The sequence below is a fragment of the Halictus rubicundus genome, chromosome 14 (assembly GCF_050948215.1).
Source record: "Halictus rubicundus isolate RS-2024b chromosome 14, iyHalRubi1_principal, whole genome shotgun sequence".
Taxonomy (NCBI): domain Eukaryota; kingdom Metazoa; phylum Arthropoda; class Insecta; order Hymenoptera; family Halictidae; genus Halictus; species Halictus rubicundus.
The window spans coordinates 9026963-9050480 of record NC_135162.1 but is presented as its reverse complement, the minus strand read 5'-3'; the positions used below and the strand labels follow the sequence as shown (position 1 = coordinate 9050480).

General features: G+C 41.9%; 1 protein-coding gene across 1 annotated transcript in view; it reads left to right on the top strand.

Moving 5' to 3' along the window:
• Positions 1 to 1099: 1099 nt before the first annotated feature.
• LOC143360955 (A disintegrin and metalloproteinase with thrombospondin motifs 9) overlaps positions 1100 to 23518 on the top strand; it is a 137719-nt gene continuing 115300 nt past the window's right edge. Inside the window, exon 1 of the mRNA XM_076800171.1 lies at positions 1100 to 1837. Coding sequence (XP_076656286.1) covers positions 1582 to 1837 — 256 coding nt within the window. The 5' untranslated portion in view covers positions 1100 to 1581. The remainder of the gene's footprint in view (positions 1838 to 23518) is intronic.

The window sequence follows — 23518 nt, the reverse complement described above, 5'->3', positions numbered from 1 at the left end:
TGGTTATAAATGCATAAATAAATTGTCGAATGCGCGAATCTTAAGGTAAATATTATATTGCCCCTGAAATTATTTTCAATCGGTAGATTATAGATTTCAATCGTGAACTTAATATGCTACAGCTGGTTTAACATGGCCGTGGTTTTATATATTTTACACAAAGAAAATTAAATTAATAGGGTACTCCATTTTAATAGGTAAACATTATCATTTCCGTTGCTGTTCGTTATGGGAAGAGTAATAAATTAAAATTAGATGTTATGCGATCGTAACAACACTAAGCAGCTGCAATTTAAAACAGCAAAGACATTAGAAGAATTTAAGAATGGAGTCGTACAGGAAAATAATTTTCTGTTTCACTCGAGTTTGTTGCAACTGGGATAAACAAACTTTACAATGTTATATGTTTAATTGAATAAGGCACGATCGTATTTAATCATAATGTTTATTTAATTTATTCTCGAACTATTCTTACATTATGAAAACTCAATTGTGGCGCCCATAATACGGAAAATTGGCGTGAACGTGTTAAAATTGCATTCCACTGTTTACATTCTCATTGCCAGTTGGCATCGGTTCCCAAACTAAAGATTCATGTCACGATTCGTAGTTTCCACTAAATAGCTACCTACTCGAACGGCTCTCTTTGTTGAGGCCGACACGTGGTGCAGATTTTCAAAACAACTCAATAAACGTAGACATTATTTTCATTTTCAAGTCGACCCGAAATATCAGTTCTGTATTACTGGCACTTCTAAAATTAAAATTGTATACTTTACACGAAAAAACATTTAAATGAAAACTGCAATTGTATTATTTGCATTTAATCACAACTATTGAGAAGAAATAAACATCTTTATTTCACACAAAAATCGCGGTCTACAGCACATTTTCCGCCGTTCGGATAATAGAGGTCCCACTCGATCGCGATTTACTCGCGCATAAGTGATCCGAATTGCGCCATGTTTGGTATCGTTTTAACCGGAAAGAAGTCCCCCATACGTTAATAATCAATTTTTCATTCTTCTCTTTGCAGGACCCAGCAGAAACAGGCAAAACCAAAATTCGTAACTCTCGAAACCAGGAAAATCCTCGAGAATTTCCAGTCGGAAGCAATGCGGAGTATCTGAATCCCAGCCGGTGTCCATGTCCAGGTCAAGGTCGTCTCAGTCGTCGTCAGGGTAGATCCATCGGGCTAGATCTCGGAGGATCGGAGCCCGAGGATCGAGTCTCGAGGGCATTTTAATGGGCATTCCAGGGATCGCGGTTGGATATCGCTGGTCAGCAGGATTCGCGAGGAGGAAGAGGAGCCTTGAGATCATCACGGGTCGAAGAGGACTCTATGGGCGCTAGGGGGTGGAGCAGTGTGCGGCGAATGACCTGGCCACGGCGCGATAATACTCCTCGTTCTTCGTCCGTGTTCGATCTCGTTCCACGGGTATGATCGACTGCCGGGCCCCGATGGCTGGCCTGTAACCGAACGATCCAGGCCGCGCGAGATCGTTCCTCCGACGTGGATCCACTTCGATCAGCCCCGAGGACAATCCGAGCGGAGTGTACGCGACCAGGAGACACGCAGACATGTCGCGAATCGAGAATCGCACGTCCACGTTCGCCGCGGCGATCGGCATCGTGCTTCTGGTGATATTCCTGGTGATATTATGGACAGGTGTGTGCACGAATAATTCCCCAGCGCTGGGGAACAGAGAGATCGAGAGGGGACCGAGGATCTCCCAGGCTCCCGGATCGTGGATCATCAACGAAACTACCGTCGCTGCCGAGGCTACCACTCCTGGCAGCCAGGTTATTTTCGACGAGATGAGTCTCTCGAATGAAGGTAGGTCGAGCTTTGTTATTATTAGGACCCTGCACGTTTATGAGAATTAATCACCGTATTCTCCGTGGCCATTGTCAAATTCACGGAAAATGATTCTTTATTTTCCAAACTTCGAACGCGAAGCACAAGTGCATGAGGATTATTGGCGTTGCTCGAGACACAGGTAAACCTTATCACAACAAAGCCACGTGTGTTTGCTAACGCGGCGCTAGAGCGGCGAGGATTCGATAATTACGCGAAAACGTCGGCTTTGAAATCATTTCGCTTGATCATTCCCCTGAACGAGGAAAATTTTACTGACATACTTGCACGCATGTACCTGTGCTACATTGGACATTTATCATGGAAATAAATATCATAATTTAAATTATTTTATTTCTGATCATTTTTTGGGAGGCGTTGTAATTATTGTCTATGGTCTTATTTAATTTATATGTAATTAATAATAATTGGTAATTAACAATTATTGATAATTTATATATTATTTATGTATATACATTTTTCGTGTTAAAAATATAGATTGTATGTATTTATTGATGGTAGGCTATTTGTTTAGCATTTTTATTATTTTTAGTATTTTCTCCGCCAACTGCAATTTTTTCACCTTCTCATGCGGCGAACTTATTTTTTATCATTTTTGGGGAGCGTTGTAATTATTATGAGTCTACGGTCTCATTCAATGTACATATAATTATTAACAATTGATAATTAATAATTATTAATAGTTTATATATTATTTATGTATATACATTTTTCGTGTTAAAAATATAGATTGTATGCATTTATTGATGGTAGGCTATTTGTTTAGCATTTTTATTATTTGTTTAGTATTTCCTCCGCCAACTGCAATTTTTTCACCTTCTCATGTGGTGAACTTATTTTTGATCATTTTTTGGGAGACGTTGTAATTATTGTGAGTCTACGGTCTCATTTAATGTACATATAATTATTAATAATTCATAATTAATCATTATTAATAACTTATTAATATGCATTTATTGATAGTAGGCTTTACGTTCAGCATTTTTATTATTTTTATTATTTCCCCCGCAATTCCGACCGACTGCAATTTTTCCACTTTCTCACGCGGTAAGCTAATTGTTCCGATTTCTTAGAAAAAATGCAAAGTTGCATGGAAAAAGTTATGGTTTTTTTGGGAGCGTCCGAATGATGATGGGAGTCACTGTGCCCCAGAGTGGGTGCCCTCGGAAGGTCGAACGTTTTCATTTCGACGACGGAAGGAGCAGGCGAACGTGATTTCAGCCGTGAATTTTTCGTCGAGCGAATGAAATGCTGACTGCCGATTCGCAGAAGCGCCATCAAGTGCAGTGGTCAGTGCACGGTTGCGAGGCGGCGTTATATCTTGTACTTAGGACTGTACGTGCAGGTTGGGCTAGAATATGAGTACGCCGGCCCCTGAATAAAGGCTCATGCCTCTCAGCAATGGCTGTAGGTGTAGGTGTAGGTGTGGATGCTTTGGAGCAGCGGCCTTACAAGGACGTCTGGACGTTCTAGCTTTCCCTGAGTGCTGTTGCACACCTCGGCTCAGACTAAACGTGTTAACGGATCTTTCGCAACTCGCTGTCTCTGCGACGGAACACTCGCGATCGAAGAATTCCCACGGGAAACCCGGCGGCTCCCGATTTTTTTCTAAGTTCTCCCCCACACAAGCCCCCAGTTATGCTCACGGGGATCACTATGCCGGTCCTGCGACGCGCAGCGGTCGATTTGCCAAAAGCCCAGGTCGAAATTCTGGTCTTTCTTAACACCAAACCTGTCACGGCCAAAATGACCGGATTTCTATTAAAAAAAAAACTTAAAATCATTAAACTGACTTTAAAACGAGGTTTAACACGTTTAGTGACGAAAATCAGTTCCAGAGATTCTCACAAAATCAGTGCAATTTAATTAATGAAAACTAGAAATTTAAAATGTACTATAAATGTACTTAAATGTACTTAAATGTACTATAGGGTATGCTGTATTAACCCTTTTATATATGTCACAATAAATTTCTAAACCTAGTCAAAAATCACTGTCAGTCATATGTCACTGACGTGGCAGTTAACGTGTAAGGAAAGTTCAATCTTCTCCCTTCTATAAGACGTTTCGCTTTTACACGTTTTGTACTTGGCGGGTTCAGTGTCAATTACACGATATTTGTCGCAAATGGATCTTTTTTACCTCAGGACTTTGCTAATGGAATCTATTGTTTTTTTTTGCCTTGACCGAAAATTATTCGGGCCGTGTTTAACTTTATCGAACTTTAATTTATTTGTTATGTAAAATATCCTTATCTATAATCGCAGATAGCTGTAAGTTTGCAACTCTCATATTTAGCCGACGGGCAAAAATTAATGAAACGCGTATCGGAGATTGATTGCAGAAATCGGAACAGAGTATCGATCGCAGAAGATAGAAAGAAATAATAGAAAAAGTGAAAGGAAATTTTGATTAATGACGGCAAAAAGTGAGGGAAGAAGTAAAAATAGAAGTATGAATACGTATAAGAGAAGGGAACATGTGTGCTTCAATTAACTCGTGTAAAATTGCAACCGTTCAACTATGCCTAACACCGTGTTGAATGCTAGAAAGAAGTAGATAAGGATGTGGGGGAACAGGTACGCCAGGTAGACAAATATTTGTAACCGAATTACGATACTAGTGGAGACAAGAGGCGGACAGGTACATAGTCTCCTTAGTGGATAAGTATTGCTGTGTGCCTACGATAATGAACACTTCACTGACGATGATCGTGCATTGTAAGACTTGACTATTACTAACAGAAAAGTTAACAGAACTTTTTTCTTTTCCATTATTTTTCTATTAAACGTTCACCAACATATCGGTGATATTTTTCTGATTGAAATGAGCCCAAACATGACGCAATTCGAATCACGCTTGCCTGCACAATTCACGATTGAGTGGAACCTCTGTTATCCGAACCAGTAGTTTCATTCCTCAGTCTCGAACAGTTCAATCTAAAATGACTCACTATACAAGTCAGTAAAAGCTCACTCTAACCTCGTAATCAAACGACAGTTCCGACCGCTCGTATTCCACTAGTTCGGATAACAGAGGTTCCACTAAATCGCGGATTACTCGCTCAAATAAAATCCGAACTGCGTCGTGTTTGGTATCGTTTTAATCGGAAAAGAGTCGCGGACAAGGTAGTAAAAGTGTCGTTAAAAAACAATTAAGCACAAAGAGGTTTTGACAAACTATCGAATCGTTGTCTTCAGTTTCCCGCGTACCGAAAAATGGCGGCGAGCATAAAACAGCCGAAAAACAAAACGAAAAAGGATTGTCGCGCAAGGACACCGGCGCAAGGAGCAACAACTCCTCGGGTGGGGGTTCCTCTTCGTCCGGGCATTAATTTTCCTTTTAATTAAGCGCGAACGGTCGGCGAACGGCCCGCGGCGTAAATTACGATTCCGAGTATCGTTCGTAATCGAAATCAACGACGTTTCGCGAGACGGGCCGGGGAGGGACGAGCGCGGACAAATAGGGTAGAGGAGAGCGTGGATAGTCGTCTCGCGGGCGTACGGTGCAATTAGCGCTCGTTAATGATCCGCCGGGGTCCGTTCGATCGGGACGAGGCAGGACTGTACGCTCGGACGGGAAGATCCGGCGAGATAACGGACTTCAAAGAAACTAATAAACCGCGCGAAATTAGTGGCGGTGCGCCCCGCGGGATCTCCTCCGCGCCGCGATGAAATGAAGGTGTAAGAGAACGTTATGGGGGCCACGGGAGAGTCGGTCCGCGGATACCCAGGAATAATTATGCATCTATATGCGCGCGCGCGCGAGCGGATGATAGAGTCGTCGTGGATCGTCCGCGCGTGTTTATTATGCGACGGAAACCTTTCGACTCTTGACGATCCTACGAATGCGTCTGCAATGAATAAGGTTCGCCTTGAACATTTTCTTCTATTTTCTGAAACTGCGCGCACTTTACGACCGTCCGACTTTATTTTATTTTTGGATTTTTGCGAACCGACGGCTTACTCGGTTTTCACCTTCTTCTGTTTAGTAACCCGCAGGACGGATGGTGGGTCCAAATTTAATTTTAATTTTTTTATTATTCCCGTTATTCCAAAGACAAGTGGTTTATTTAACAGAATATCAGACCCAAAGTTAGGGAGCTTTTGATAAAAGGGAGTTTTAGAGGCGGTACAGCCTTTACTCGATATATGTCGTAAGTATCTAGACGATACAAGTCCCAGAACAATCCCCACTCCCGGTGTACCCCGTGAGGGGCTCCAAAGAAGTGACCTTGGTCGCCGAGGAGTGTAAACATAATACCGGTCGGGCATATCGGTGTGAGACCACTACTAGTGCGATAACCAAACTTCTTTACTTTTAATTATTTTTTTATGGGACTTTCATTAACACACTCGTGGCATTTTTCTCGTGAAAATCATACCAAATATGATATAATTCCGATGATGTTTACTTGTGTAAGTTTTGGTATTGAATTAGTAGTGGTCTCACACCGATATACCTGACCTGTACTACGTTTACACTCCTCTGTTCTCTTAACAAAGAATAGTAAACTCCTTACTAGCCGATATATGTCACTGGCCAGACCCGTGTTTTGGACATATATCGAGTAGACACTGTATCGTGCGGAAGGACAGAAAAGAAAATAGTGGACTGGTTGGTGTAGTGTATAAGTTGAAAAAAGTAAGGGAAGAGTAGGAAGGCTGGAATTAACAATGAATAATAATAATAATATGTATAACATGACCAGCTAATAATTTAAACTTGCTGCTGAAAGATTAGAATTTAAATGGCACGTTTTCAACTCCGGGTCAAAATGGACTCCCCTCCCGTTGCCATTTATGAAATTTCAGTTCCTCCGTGCACCTGTCATTTGTTTGTTTAATAGAGGTGCACGAATTTTTCATTAAAGATCGCGAGATGAATATGTAAATGTTAGACTAGAATCAGTACATGGCACTAAAATCATGCTGTAGAGATAAACCCCAGAAGTGTTGCTATCTACAGTCATTGAACTCTTATCTGACGAATCACGATCGATGTATAAAAGATGTTGAATGTGACATTGGGCTTGAAATAGTGCGATGCATTTTTGGAATCGTTTCGAATCTTTGGGGATTTTTATGTTTGCTCTATTGGCGGTGAAAGTGACTATCTTCGGGGCACAGTTTACTAACTGTCAGGTGATAATGATAGCACTAACACCGAGGGGACAATGTGACGGCGCCTTTGTACAGGGTGGGACATAAATCACGGTACAAATGGAGTTAGGTGAATTCTACGGTTCAAAGCAGTCTAGTTATTATTGAAACGAATAAAAATATTTAAGCATGTCGATTTATTATTTTCATGTCATAGGAATGACTAAAAAAGGAACTTCTATTTTTATTTTGCATAAATATCTGCAGTCTTGTCATCACCTTTCAAAAGCTTTCCATTTTCTACATGATGAAAATTAAAAATAAAGTTACGATTGATTTTTTATAATATAATTTTTGCAATAAGATCATACCATTTTCCAAACCAGTTTCTCTGGATAAAGAATTCTCCAACTCATTTCAGTCTTGTTTCGAGCCATAGAATCACTAATTACCCTATTTGTCCCATAACTTACGGTCCACCCAGTACATAGTAAATATTGAAACAACCTTATCTCATCAAATTATCATTATGGTTCGAAATTCGTCGGCTACGTGACGTCAAGTTACATATTGCCGAATTTATCTGTTATTCAATGGCTAATTTGTTATCTTGCACAGGTAATAGTGCGGAAGTTCACCTAGATACGAGTTTTCGCGGATTAATTCGTAAAATGAAGTCTGATAAGAAAAATGTTATCTGGATGATGGTTGTATTGGCCCCTAAATGAGATGAAAAAAGTTAGCAGTTATTTAAAAAATTTAATAGAATCACTGTCACCAAATCTATAGATTTAACGTGGTGTCCTGTACGAATTCATAATTTATTATTTTATTTTTATTTATTTATTATTATTTTTTTTTAAATTTTCTTTTCATTTATAATTTTCATGTTGGACATCGTTATCGATTGGGACACTGGGTAGACTGTTACATTTTCGATGATGTTTGATTTACTTAATCATGTTTGTTTAACATTATCACGTTTTCCTAAGCAAAGGCAGATAAAATTGATAGCGGACGACGTTTGTTGAAGATCATTATACGGTCCTATTTCTACTTTAGTGCAACTGTAAATCTACAAAATTTCCTTCACTCGTTTATGGCTTTTTATCTTCTAAAATTTTCTGTATAATTAATTTTATAGTCCACTCGTGATACCATCAAAATGATAAAAATTGAATGTCATCTATTTTCATAAAGTTTCTAAAATATTTCAAACGTCCTTACTGAACATGCATAACGCCTAGCATAAACACGGAAATATGGAGCATCCGAAATCGCTTAATCAAGTCTTATCAATCATTCTCCTATCATGAAATGTTACAATGATGCTGCATAGCCTACTTGCGCGCGATACCTCCACTACAGGGTGTCCTCGCATTAACCGTAAATTTACAATCTGTTAGCAGCAGCTAGACATTGTTGTACTTCCTTGAAAAAGGTGATCCCTGAGATCATTTGGCATAACTTTTCCCTTTGCAGAAATATTCTCCGCAGCTTTGTTCAGGAGTTATTAACGAAAAACGCGGACCAATCAAAGCGCGGCTACAGGGGACTGACTCCGCCTCCGCGAGAGGGCCCGCTGAGCGGCGCGTTGCCGTTGGCCGAGCGGCGGGGCCTGTCGCCGAGGCGGAGTCGATTCACCGTAGCCGCGCTCTGATTGGTCCGCGTTTTTCGCTAATAACTTCTAAAGGAAGCCACGGAGAAGATTTTCGCAAAGGAAAAATTTACTTAGAATTCTCTCTCTCTCCCTCAGGAATCGCCCCTTTCTTTCTCCTACGCCTTTTCTAGGATATCCTGCACAATATACTGTTTTCAATTTTCTGATTTCTGTCAGAAACGCATAAGCGGTCTACCGACGACATGAAAAAGTTGCTAAGGATTAAAATTCGTAATAAATTCGAGCGGTTGAAGATCGATTCGGGGTGTATTGCAGGCACGATTCCCGGGACGTTGAAAAGTTACGCTGGTCAGTCCCGGTAGGCGAAATCTCCGGCCGAGAGTGACGGAGGAGCGTGCTAAGGAAAAGCACATCTCTAGAATTATCTCGGCGGTTTCGTGCGGGGTTTCGTGTATTCGTTATGCGGCGTGCATAATGCGCCGATCCGTGCACGCGGGCACGTGTAAGCACGTCCGCGGCGAAGGTATGTAACATATCCTATACACGTTCCATCGGCGAAAACGTATTTACACGTACAGACCCCAACAGCCGCCGCAGCCGCCGCTCGTGCACGTTCGGCGTGTTGGATTCGCATCGGCGATGCCCCGAGGAAGTAGCCACGCCGGTGTATTAAACCGATGGGATTTTCGGACGAAAATAACGGACTTAGTCCGCAAACCTGGCGACTGTTTTCCTAAAACTGTTATTGAAACGACGAGAGAGAGAGAGAAAGAGAGAGGAAATAGGCCTAAGTTGTTTTCACGGTGCGAAACTCTCGCAAATCTCGCAGCTCGGATTTCGCCTGCCCGAAACCGGCAATGTTAACATTCATTATTATTAGACCGCGGGTCTTTATGCGAAATAAAAATTGCAAGGCACGGGAGCCAAATAGGAATTTGTTTCTTGTCTTCTGCAAATTCTTTTAATGTCTGCACTGTTCCAAATTACACTCATTTTTGTTGTAAACGCATTAAACCCGCAATTTATTTATAAAGCGTGCCTTGTTAAAACATTTTTCTGGATTTTTGTTAGGTATTTACGGCAAGACTTATTGATCATTATGCACTGCCTTGAAATTGTAGAAAAATTCTAGGGTAGTCCAAACGTCGAATTTAATTTCACAGTTTGTCCACTTATCCTCCTTTGTTAATTATCATCGATCTCCTGCGAACGTTTTTGCAGTCGAATGAAGCGAGAATAAATAATAAATAGATCTTAGTTACTTGTAGCTCGTGTCTTTAAAAAATTACTTCTCAATGTATTTGATTGATTTTTAATCATTTATTTATGATTATTGAAGAAAATTCCAAGGAATTTATTGAATGGAGTGTCAGTCGTAATTTTTGGAATAAGTGGGGATATACTTTTCGGAGTGTTTCGTGAAAATTATGTTTATGGTCTTTGGAGGTTTCTAGGACATTCGGAAGCCAGTGATTTCACCGGGAATTTTCGTAACCACGCTTACCAGTAAAATCTATGACCTCTGTTATCTTCATCGAAGCCAGTATTCGAATCAAGATTCAAATTAATTCGCTGATCAAATAGCCACGAGAGAAGTGACGCTCGCCGAGTGCCGAGAAGATAACCGGCAGCCCAGATTTCGCTATTATGCAGCGAAGCAGCCCATTTAGGCGTTTCGTAATCGGTGTTCCGTTTAAATTTCTCCGGGCTCGCTATCTCATTTGCATATCGGGCTACTATTCTGGAATTGCTCGATAACGAACCTTTCTTTCCTATTCCTGAACGTCGGCCGTTCAGCTTCTCCTTTCAGAGGCCAATGAAAACACTTGTTGTACCTGACTGTCTCTATTCGTCAATTACCATAGGTGTTCATGCGAATTCACTAATTTTTATGGGGGAACTGGTGGACATAGACCGGAAACCTGTTTTCGTGAAGTCTAAATCAATTTGACAATTTAAGAGAGGTCTGATAAACTCAATTTTTATAACATCTTTCTTGCAAAAACAAAAATTTGATCGAACTCGGCAAAATGAAGTCTTATTGAAAAAGTCAAGGAAGGGGAAATCTAATGATTCTGATAAATATTTGAATAAGATTTCATTGAAACCAAAGTTTTGTACTTTTCTTAAATTTTCAGGTAATATTTCACAAAAATTCTTAGAGTTCAAACAAATCTTTAATTTTTCTTAAATATTTAAATAAGATTTCATTGAAACCAAAGTTTAAGAAAAATTAAAGATTTGATTGACCTCTAAGATTTTTGTGAAATATTACCTGAAAATTTAAGAAAAGTACAATTTTAAGATTTTATCAAGCTCGATAAGATTTTTGTGAAATATTGTCTGAAAATTTTTAGAAATAGGGCGAGGTCAAAAATAAATTTTAATTTTAGCTTAAAATTAATTTCCCGGAGTAAAATCACTATATACGCATTTCTCCAACGAGGCAACCATATTTCGCAATCAACGTTAAATTACAATTTTTACATCAGTATTTCGTGCTTCTGCGTGACAAAGTGTCAACAACACGTCGTTCGCAAAACGCGTCAAGTGTCATTTTGCAAGCTCACGCGATACGCATGTTGTTAGTCAATCGATTGTTCCAAAAATGCGGCCAAACTCTGTTAACACGTTATCTGTGTAGTCGAAAATTATTCGACGAAGTGATGTCATTTGTAAAGAAGAAGTACCTGGATTCCAAAAACCATTTAAATGGCTAAAGAAAATTAAAAATTTCTCAGAGTTCATGAATTTGGTAGATTTGTTATAAATTGTATCTTAGAGCTCCGCTGTCCTTCTCAACGTTTAGCGTGGAGCAAAGAATAGTGTCTCCTATCCGATATATGTCGCTCGGCAGACCCGTCTTGTAGACATGTATCGAGTAACCACTGTAGACTGTGGATTTTCTGCATTTATGGCAAACATTATTAAAAATCAAAGTAAAGAATATAAATACATTATTTCCAATTCAAAGTTATTAAAAAATTAAAGAAATTTCTGTTTCTACCCCATTTTAAAAATTACAGTAATTTTTCTTAGCACAACATTACTCAATTCGGTCTCGTTTCGCATAAATATTTTCAAATAATTATAACTGTAACTATATTTTTCAATCTTTTTCAACTCTGTACATGAAAACAAAAATAAATAAAATAAACAGCAAATTCGTTTGTTGCACCGTGATTTGATTAACAAAAATGAGCCATGGTGGGTTAAGTAGTCTCCGTTGATGTACATCGCGAGCATTCGTCTGGCCGGCGGCGGAACCGTGTGAAAAGTGCGTGCGTCGTGAAGGTTCGTATTTCAGCAACGGTTGGCAGTTGCGGTTGTCACGTGTTCGGCAAAACACCGCCGCGTTGTCGGGCACGTCAGCGTTTTTCGCGCGCGCGCGATTTTCGCTGGGCGAAAATTTGATTCCCGCGTTTTCTATTCGACGCTTGAAGCCCATCGTACGATCGTCGATAATACGCCGTAAGGAAATTTCTCGAGTGGTTGTCAGCGGAACGACGACGCTGCGTGATGCGCGCGATGCTTACATAAAAACGGCCGAGCACAGCGATGTAACATAAACGAAAAATCGTTCGGGGGAATATCCCGGATGGGGCACTTGGGCCCCGGTAGACTGCACGGCGACGACCTCCAACCAAACCGGCTGATCTGCTTGAGATACACAGTCAAGTATAGTATATACAAGTATTTTTATGAACGAAGCCACGCACGCTTCCAACAGATACGTTTCCTCGAACCAGCCGCCCGGGAACGTGTTTTAAAACGACCATGAAAATCGAGCCAGAAGTGGGTTTCCTCGACGACGGCCAGCCTAACGGCCGATTAGCTCGCCTGTTCATTATAGACTCGCCGAGCGCCCTAAGTGACTCAGTTCATTCATCGGACAAGCCGGTTCGCCGAGGATGTGTCAAAAATTATTGTAATTCTACAATTTGTGTACTATGCCAATAGCACGAAAGAAAATCTTTACCCCATCGACGGCAGTAAATGTTACAACATTTTTGTTTATAATTATTTCTGTATGCAACTTCCACCAACAAATCCGCGGCATTTTTCTGATTGAAACGACTCCAAACACGACACAGTTCCGGTCACGCGTGATCGCGTAATCCACGAAACTGTGGAACCTCGATTATCCGAACGCTGTAGGTGCGGCGTAGCGGTTCTATCGAATCCGTGGATTAAACAGGCAAATGTGGTTCGAAGTGTGTCGTGTTTGGACTCATTTTACTCGGAAGAAAGTCCCCGATGTTTTGGTAGAGGTTTCATGAAAAGATTAGCTAGAATTAATTAGTTAGAATTCGTTTTTCTTGAATTTTATTAAAGCTATACGCGCGGATAACTTCTGACTTATCCTCGCGTTAATCGAATTCAACTCTTTGGACATCGCTCGTAGTTTCGCCACGAACCTAAGCGAATTTATGCTCCACATTTTCAAGCATGGACTCCGGGGCTAAGTGGATGACTCAACGTTACAGTCGCCTTTTACTTCGGCGATTTGTGAGCCGTTCAGCATTTCTCAAAACACTTCGACGATCTTCCTCGGGCTAAATAGGGGTGCATCCAGGCCGAGCTATGAAATTCAAATGTGTTTGATCAGTTGCTTCATAAGAGGCCAGAATCATTTCTATCGGTGTTGCCACATCGGCTAAACACGAGTTTGCAATCAACGACATAATTGTCTGTGTCTGCTTCGGTAGTCCTGCCGGTTGAGTTCCATTCGTGGTTAGTGTAACCCAGCAATTAGGCTTGCGCGCCTTAACTGGGTTAGGGACCTTGATTGTCACAGTGTACCACTGACTCACGCGACACACTGTTACTCGGCTCGTTAACCGTGCCCTAGAATTAACAGTTCTAGTACTCATAACCCTTGCGGAATCTGCGAAAGATTAGCCTACTTTTTGAGTTTTCGTTTTTAACCCTAATAGGGGTCGATACCACTCAGTGATCTCTCAGTCCTGGACAAAATTAATAAACCACCATAAGGTGGTCCCATAGATTGAATACCGTGATTTCTCTATATGTGTCGCCAGGGCCTCGATGATAAACGTCGCGGAATTATCCCTACTACCGCGGGGTATAGCCCGTGAGGGGTATAAACATAACTCGGATTAGGTATGTCTCCTGGACGATACATGACGCTGGAAAGACCCGTGTCGTTGACATATATCGAGAAGTCACTGTATTCTGAGTTTTATGGTCCCCTGTGAATAAAAATGAGTGAACCACCATAAGGGGGTCCCATAGATTCAGCTGAATATTCAGTTAAGGCTAAGTGCAAGTTTATCTCTGAATAGCTAGACCAAAGCGAGGCGAGTTTTATGGTCCCCTGCGAGTAAAAATGAGTGAACCACCATAAGGGGGTCCCATAGATTCAGCTGAATATTCAGTAAAGGCTAAGTGCAAGTTTATCTCTGAATAGCTAGACCAAAGCGAGGCGAGTTTTATGGTCCCCTGCGAGTAAAAATGAGTGAACCACCATAAGGGGGTCCCATAGATTCAGCTGACTATTCATCGCAGTCGAGTGGGACTTCGGTACTTCAGTTACCGAGAGTAACATGGTTCACGGCGAGACGCAGCACGCACTTAACACCGGCGGACGCACTTAGATGTATCTAACGACCTAGCTGGGGCATTAGAAGCTAGATCCGTCTGGTGCATTAGGTTGCATTAAGGAGCGTCACGCGATTCACAGTCGATTTACGTCCCACGTGTTACGGATAGCTCGGAATAATGACCGGGTTGGGTGAACCGGCGAGAGTGTTGAGTCCCGATGACAGAGACGTATCGTCGTCCGTGGAAGCCGGCATTACATTCAATGGGCGACGTTTATCGTCGCGTCGACTTAATCGGCGACGTGGGGCGCCGTTTACGTCCTCGTAGCAGGTGACTGCTACGGCCCCGATAAAAATGCCGATCGAGGCGAAACGCGTCGCTCTGAACTGGATCAGGTCAATACGGCGCACGCGAACAGGTGTGCAGGCCAAGTACAATAGCGATCGGTTAAACACTGGAACTGTAACGCTTAAATTTGCACGAGCCATCCTCGCTCTTCCTCCACCGCTTGTTGTTGGCGATCTTGGCGTATCCTTATCTCGGTAAACAAGGAAAGAGAGCGAAACTGCTAGAGGAAGGCGTACTTCGAAGATACGCTGAAAATGCAATGAAGAAAATGTTAAATTGAGTAATTTTGGTCGTACCTTTTCAAAATTAGTACCAGCGGATTGTAGAGATCTTCCTGATTAAAACGAGTACAAACACGACGTGAATCGGATCAGTTATGAAAATAGTGTAATTAAAGACATAGGACGACTGTTATGCACGAAGTCTGTAAAACTGGACGGATTCACGTCGTGTTTGGGCTCGTTTTAAGCGGGAGAACTTTAACGATCCATTGGTACCACAGTTAGAACTGTACGATAAAAGTTATTGAATTTAATATCATCTTGATTGCACTATATAAATTTTCATTTCATCTTTTCAAAAGTTGTACCGGTAGATTGTCGAGATCCTTCTGATTGAAACGAGTACAAACACGACGTGAATCGGACTACTTACATGAATGACATAATTGAGATCGTACGATGATTGCTATGCACGAAGTCTGTAAAAGTGGACCGATTCCCGCCGTGTTTGGACTCGTTTTAACCGGAAGAATCTCGGCGATCCAGTGGTGCCACAGGCGAATCGAAAATTTGCAAATCCAAAAAATTTGCAAGCGAGCAACACTTCGAATGACCGAAGACGTCAATCGGCTCGCGATGACGGTTGATGACGCGCGAACAAGTGCGAGCTCGTGAGAGAGTGAATAACCCGTGTACACATGTAGAATAGCCCGGAGAGCGAAGTCTCCACGTGGATATCGAATGTCGCGGGTAAAAGGATAAAAGATCAGCGGAAGTGGAGAGGATCGTTTTACGACGTCGCTTTCTGAATCCGCGAGAATCAGTTTTCCCGTATCGAGTCGCTGATTCGTTTTTCACCGAGCTCTTGATTATACGGTTTCTACTGCTGCTAGGTTTTCGGGTGTGAGCCGTCTGGAAAAATTGCAGCTGGCACTTTACTTTCAACTTTTACTTGATTTTACTGAAAAATTGAATTCCAGCTCTCTATAGTACTTTCTGGACGAGACGAAATTTTTTTTGAGGAAGCCCCAAAATTTAAGTTGCAACATTCCATATAAAAGGTTGCTCAAGTTAGATTGAGTTAGATCAGTTTAAAGTTAGATTTATATTATTATAGTTTTTTAAACAGTTCTACGAGAAGTCTTTTACAAACTACTGATTTCACCCTAGATCAGAGTTGGACAGAGAACGCGTCACGTGACGGGCCCGTGACGGAAGGGTGGGGGCTAGTGCGATAGAAGGGGAAGTTAGAGTGGGGGAAAAAGTCTTGATCTGGCGACTATGCTCAATGCAGTGTCGCCAGATGAGGGGAGGGAGCACGAATTGAGGGGAGAAAGTTACCCTCTCTCTCTGCCCGTACCGGAGTGGTCACGTGACATTTTGACGCATGCGCGACAGAGACGGGACGCGTCACGTGACCGGGCGGAAGTGTGGGGGAATCGCGCGGTAGAAGGGGAAGCTAGAGTGGGGGAACAAGTCTCGATCTGGCGACTCTGAGCAAAGCTAGCGGCAAAGCTACGGGCTAGTGACTCAGCGGAGTGGGGCAGCGTGGGGGCGTGGCTTAGTGGCACTCGTTCTGCGTATGCCCAGGACAAGGAAATCGCTGCCCGTACGGGCAGACGATGAACAGCTCTGTCTTAGATAATTACTCATCGACGAATTTAATGGATCACCCTTGACTGTTGCTCTTCCATAAGCTAATGATTTCACCCTTGACGGTTACTCATCCACAAACTGTGTCTCACTCTTGGACTCTGTCTTTGCTGCATCATACTGAAAAATTCTTGCTGCATATGCAATGCGACAATATTTCTTTTTTTTTTTTTGTTGGACCGTGTTATTTAAAAATCGTGTAAAAACTGGTTGTATTTATTTAACTTGTACTTGTAATTAGTTTCGAAGCGTCCGAGCGCGGGACGCCGAGAATCGCCGGTGCGTCGCGTGCAATTTGCATAGGAGCAACCGCGCGCGTCTCATTGATAATGAGACTGATTGCAAAAGAAGCGGCGTTGACACGTTCCTGCGGTAATTTCGCGATAGATGTAATTGTCAGCGGCCGGCGGAGGGGGCACGTTGGCGGCGGGGGTCAAGTATAATTGGTGTGCCAGTGACATCGGCGAAACGATTGCACGTTGCGCCACGCGGCGCGCGCCGCTGCGCGCTTCTTTGCCGCGGATTCCTCGATGGAACTCGTCAATTTTGAAATCGCACGCCGATCTCCGCGAATTAGAAGAGCGAAAGGTCATACACGACGCTGCTCTTTCGCGCTTTTCTTTCTGTTCTCGCAACACGCCTCGGTTGCAGCGGACGAATCGGATGCAACTCGTGCACCTCTTGTGCATCGCGTGGAATGTCCTTCGCGTGATTGGCTCTCTCGGCCGCGTGCATCCTTCGACTCTGTTCCGCGCGGTCGTTAATTTCGATGCCGACACACGTTGCCGCTTGTCTCGACGATGCAACTGCATCTTCGTCCCCCCGGAAAATACATGGAGACTGGAAATGCATTATTGTTTTTCTATCGAAGACTTTCCGACAAAATATTAACACTCGCCTATGGGCCACGGAACTATTCGTCCAAAAATAAATGCTCCTGAGGTCATTTGAAGCAACTTTTTCCTTTGCGGAAATTTTCTCCGCGGCTTCGTTAAGGAGTTATCGTGGAAAAACACGGATCCAATCAGAGCGCGGCTACAGCGGGCAAGCTCCGCCTCAGCGGCGGGACTCGCCGCTCGGCCAATGGCAATGCGACGCTCAACGGGCCGAGGCGGAGTCTGACCGTAGTAGCCGCGCTCTGATTGGTCCGTGTTTTTCGCTGATAACTCCTGAACGAAGCCGCGGCGGACTTTTTCGCTAAGGAAAAAGTTACTTCAAATTACCCAAGGAACCGCCTCGTTCAAGATTCTCCGAAATTTTTGGAACACCCCGTATATTGTACCGAAGTTTAGGAACAACGCGTACGCATTCGCAAGTCCCGTAATTTTTTCCTGTTCCTTCAACGAGACCACTATTCCACCGATTTGCCGTGCCGCGCGCACCATGAGCAGAGTATTTGCATAAGCTTCCCAGCGATTCGACGGATAACACGGCTCAAAAGTGGCTTTACATGTACTCAAAGTTGCGCATGAAAGAACCCGGCTGATAAAGACACCTAGACATTGTCCTAACGCCTATTGCGTCGGCTGAACGTTGCAGTTCGTGTATTATGCACAAAGGACTCGATTCTTCGAGTCGCATGCGCGACCGGGACAGTGTGCGCCATGCACGAATAAGTATTTCGACTTGATCGATAACGATTGATAAATGATTCGCGGCGACGCGTGTATCGGTTTGACAGACGATATGCATAATATATCATAGATTATGAACAGCGCGGTATGCTCGTGTGTGGTCTGCCCGGTAGATCGGTATTCCTGGATTTACGAATTCGGTTCGGTAAAATTGCAACTTGCGAGTATTCAGCGCATGTTGCAATAAACATTTTCAATTTTTAATTAGAAAAATTTTTAATTTTCAGACTTGAGCCCCGTTTTGCATTTGATCTGCTCGTTTTCGTCAAAAAGGAATCCGTTGGGGCAAATAAACAATATAGAACTGTAAATATTTTTCTGCATACTGTTCTTTGGGTAATTGATTTAACTGAAAATTCCAGAAATGGAAAACTTGCCCCGATTTTTAAAAAATTGATATTTTGGGCCAGCTATCGGAAAGTCCCCTTGAAGAGCAGCCGAGGGAGGGCGGGGGAGGGGGTAGTTTCGAAACTCTCAAATATTCAGCGGTGCAGTTATCGGCCGATCGGCTTCCTTATTGCATCGGCCGGTTCCTAATAACTGTCGCGGTGCCGCGTATAAATTACACGGGGGCTCTGTCAATTGAGCATGCGACCTATTAATAGGATCTCTTTATGCGTTCCACCCGAGGAGGGAATGACATGCACGCACGTGCGACCGCGGTGAAATTACATGCATGCTCTCTTGCCTCTTCGGATCAACGCGTATTTCTACTTTAACGTCGCTCCGCGGAATTCGAATGGAAACGCGCGACAGATAGCCTCGGTTACGCCACGGGTCCACCATTATCATTATTAATAGAACCGGCCCTCTTACTTCCTACATTAATTACCGGTTAACTCCATTCCCAGATTTATACCGACCTCCATTGTCCCTCCATTTTAGCCCTTTGCACTCGGAACTGTCCGACTTCGTTTAACAATATTTATAAATTTACGAATCAGTGGTATGAGGAGCCGTAATTAAAACGAAATAAAACAGGAGCTAAACACAAAATTTATTAACAAAGATGAACCCAAGCGTCGCCAGGGGAATGGAGTCGAATCGAGGGGAATACAGTTACCCCCTCTCTGCCACCATCGGGTTACTCACGGCGCAGACGCAGAAGCAACGCCAATTGGGTGCGCGTACCGCGTCACGTGACCGATACGTGGCGGAACGGTGGGGATGAAAGTAGGGGAATAACGTCGTAGTAGGGGAAGGGTGGGAGACAAGTCTTAATCTGGCGACACTGGTGGACGCTCGTCAACATTTAACAGCCACTGAATATTCAGGAGTAAATAGTCGAACGCTCGTAGAATTTTCTATGCATACATGCAGGTGCGAGGCAATTATATAATGTCTCGCCTATCATTTTTCGATATCGCAATACCGGGTCCGATTATAATTTATCACCTAGCGCGTGTGTTCGAATGAATGAAGTCGATCTTACCTTTACGTAAGACGCCGTGAACGTCCATCGTGAATCTCGAACGTGCGAAGCCCCGAGGCGGTTAGGTGTCACACTCGAATCTAAACACAGAGTTTCAATTTTTTTTTTTTTCTTCATTTAGGTGTTCGCTGTCTGTGATTCACTGGCGAATTAAGCAGATGTGCCAGGAACGAATTCTCTGCATGACTTCTCTGTCCTATTATGTTTTTTATCGACTGGGAATGCGGCGGTTGCGGCCTCCAATTGATTTTCTGAAACATTCCTGAAGTTATGGTGCAACGATCGGTTATTTATCGTCTTTTGTGTGTTGATTGCCCAATCTTACGTTTTTTTCTTTTTATTACTAGTGGATCTTTGTGGAAAATTCTCCGCATCGATTATGAGAAACAAACTCCCTTCGCTGATCGTTTTAATGAAAATATTGACATTCTCAGATTCTTTTAATGTCTAATTAATTTTCTGAAATGACTGGAAATTCGAAGGCCCGAGTTTTCCCGCGTTTTCTCCACTTGTGTGTGTTCAAAAATTCCGGGAAAAAATCCGACACTTCCCAGACGACAATGTACATATTACAGAATTTTTTCCGATTTTTCGGTTGCAAATTGTGGTTGTGAAAAATGAGAGAGTGCAGAATTTCTCTCAATTTTTTCCAGATTTTTTGGCTGCGCCGAAGTCAAGAAAAAAAAAATCTAAAAATCAATTTGTACGATGTGTTTTCCAACGAGAGACTTATCGGAGCAAGATGTTTGAATCGCTGTCGATCCCTTTCCGTTATCGGCGGTCGTATCGAGTAATGGTTTGTCATTATTCCGGTGAAGTATGTCAAAACAATTATTCCGAGGTTTATCGTCCCGGACTGGAGCCAGTCCAGCGGGATCCGAAGGTAAAGAGACATCTGTGCGAGATACAATATTAAGTGGAGCATCGTCGTTCTAAAGATCGTTCGTCACTGTCAGTTCCAGGGTGGACAAAGAAAATGACATACACTTCCCTGATGATCTTCCGATGCTATTTTCTAATGCCAGTCGTACAGCATTAGAAAATGACCGCCCTCGTGTCACATCATTATATTCTAGTATGTTCTAGTATATTCTAGCACATTTTAGTACATTCTAGTATATTCTGGTATATTCTGATATATTCTGATGTATTATAGTATATTCTAGTATACTCTAGTACATTCCAGTGTATTCTAGTATGTTATAGTATATTCTGCTATATTCTGGTATATTATAGTGTATTCTAATATATTCTGGTATACTCTGATATGTTATAGTATATTCTAGTATACTCTAGTACATTATAGTGTATTCTAGTATGTTATAGTATATTCTGCTATATTCTGGTATATTATAGTGTATTCTAATATGTTCTGGTATACTCTGATATGTTATAGTATATTTTAGTATACTCTAGTACATTATAGTGAATTCTAGTATGTTATAGTATATTCTGGTATATTCTGGTACATTATAGTATATTCTAATATATTCTGGTATACTCTGGTATATTATAGTACATTCGAGTATATTATGATATATTATAGTATATTCGAGTATATTCTAGTACATTCTGGTATATTTTGGTATATTCTTATATATTCTTGTATATTCCAGTATATTTTGGTATATACTAGCATGTTCTGGTATATTCTGATATACTCTAGTATATTCTGGTATATTCTGCTATATTCTGGTATATTATAGTGTATTCTAGTACATTCCAATATATTCTAGTATATTCTGGTATATGCCAGTATATTGTGGTATATTTTGGTATACTCTAGTATATTCTGGGATACTATAGTATATTCTAGTATATTACAGTATATTTGAGTATAATCTGGTACATTCTAATATATTCTAGAGTATTCTAGTATATTATAGAGTATTCTAGCATATTCTAGAGTATTCCAGTATATTCTAAAGTATTCTAGTGTATTGGATTGAAACAATTGGAAAGCTTCGATGCAATAGTACCAACCGATCGAAACGATTAAAGGGAAAAAGAAATTATAAATATAATGATTAACTAGGAAAATAAATGTTTCCTCAGCTCCCGTATCTTGCGATAGAAGCAGAAAAATTGCAATTCGCATAAAGATCCGCCGTCCACAGTAATTACACGTAATGATAGACAGTTGATTCGTTCGATCGAATAATTCCATGCCATGGGTACGCGGTACTTAACAAAACCACCTAAGCGGAGATTGTTTATGGCTTGGCCGAGCATAAATGATTAGCCACGATAGAATGTAGTTTATTCCACGGCGAGTACATTCGACAAAGAAATTTTTCGTATCCGGCTAATCGAGAGAGAACTCGATGATCGAGAGAGATCTAACGTGATCGGTGGTCAGTCGGAATTCGACTGTTGCCCGCAATTACGCGCGATACACAAACTCGATCGACGATTAATAGCGACGAGGACGCGTTAGCCGGTCTGCCGATAAATCAGGGCCCGCCGGTCTTGTAAATTATAACATTCATTAACGACAATCGATCGCTCACCAGCCGGTCGATCAATTCGTTTCGTCGCGCTTGAAAGATCTCGCTGATCTACACGCCGCCGTCGCCGCCGCCACGGCCGCTTTTACGCTCGTAAACTTCTTTCCGAGTATCCTTGGAACGATTAGGATACATCGTGCGGGAAAACTTCTACCGCTGCACGTTAACAATGTTATTAGGTTGCCGCAAAAATAATTGCGACTTCTGTTTTCATGAATTTTTTAAACCTTCATTCTCCAATTTCAGCTAAATGATCCATTGCACGGAAGTCATTATGAATTTTTCATGTATAGCTCTTTTCCATTGAAAAAAATATCTTTAGTTACCTCGGTACTGTGGTGAAATAACTGTGAATTTTTTAACAAATTTGTTCAGTGTTATTAGTTGTCGTTAGATTGCAGATTTCATGCATTTATCGCAAAATGAACAAGTCGAAAGTGAAAAGGCGTCAGTATTTGAAGATATTATTATATTACAGTGATTTCTCTATTTATGTCGCCAAGGCCTGGATGATAAATGTCGCGGAATTATCCCCACTACCACGGGGTATGCCCCCTGAGGGGCTACGAAGGTCGAGAGAAACATAACTCGGCTCGGTCATGTTTCTGAACGACACATGACGCTGGCAAGACCCGTGGTGTTGACATATATCGAGAAGTCACTGTATTTTTGACTTTTTAAAATACATTTTCGTTTCACCTTGGTTTCTCAGGCACAAATAGCGAAAGATTGGAACCGCTCACTAACACGAGCCACTTCGCGTGTCGGTGAGTTCGTCGAACAAGCATCACTCATCAAATAGTGCAGTCGATAATTTCGAGACTTTACGAGCTGATCGAAATCCTTCTCTTCCTTGTTGATAAAAATCGCTTCGCTTCGGCAACAATTTTCGCACGCAAGTGATATGATGGAAAATCGTTAAAAAATTGTCTTATGAATTTTTACATACAGTCAAAATGCAAAAGATTGTCCGTATGTACGCATCTTGTGCAGCAGTAGGCAATAAAAAAATTGTTTAAAAAGACTATCCTACATGTAATTCAAAAAGCACGGCGCGCCTGTCCGCAACTCTGTCTCCCAGGTACGGCGCGTTCGTCCACGCCTAGCAAAAAAGCCACTATAGTGGTTCGTAACCTTCGAGCTGACGCTTTCCACGGAAACCACTATAGTGGCGTACCGTTCGAACTGATGCTTTCCACGGAAGCCACTATAGTGGCGTACGGTGCTTAAAAGGTTAAAAGACGTAATTTTATAAGATACAATGTGAGTTACAATCTCTAAACCGTGACCAATCAAGGTCTAATGAAGCGTGTTTGAATATGTATGTTGAGAGGCGTTGAATTAATTGCATTTTACTCCCGATGAACAGATCTCGATCTAGGTCAAAGATACGGTGGAATTTCTAGATCGATTCGCTTTTTCAATAACTAGAATGCCGGTACTCTTGTTTTTCCTTGCATATTCGTTAACGGACACCGCGGCCGACATTGAAACGGTGCAAAAGTGACACGCTTTTTCACAAAGTTTACAGAAGTTTACAGTGTCGTGTGGAACAA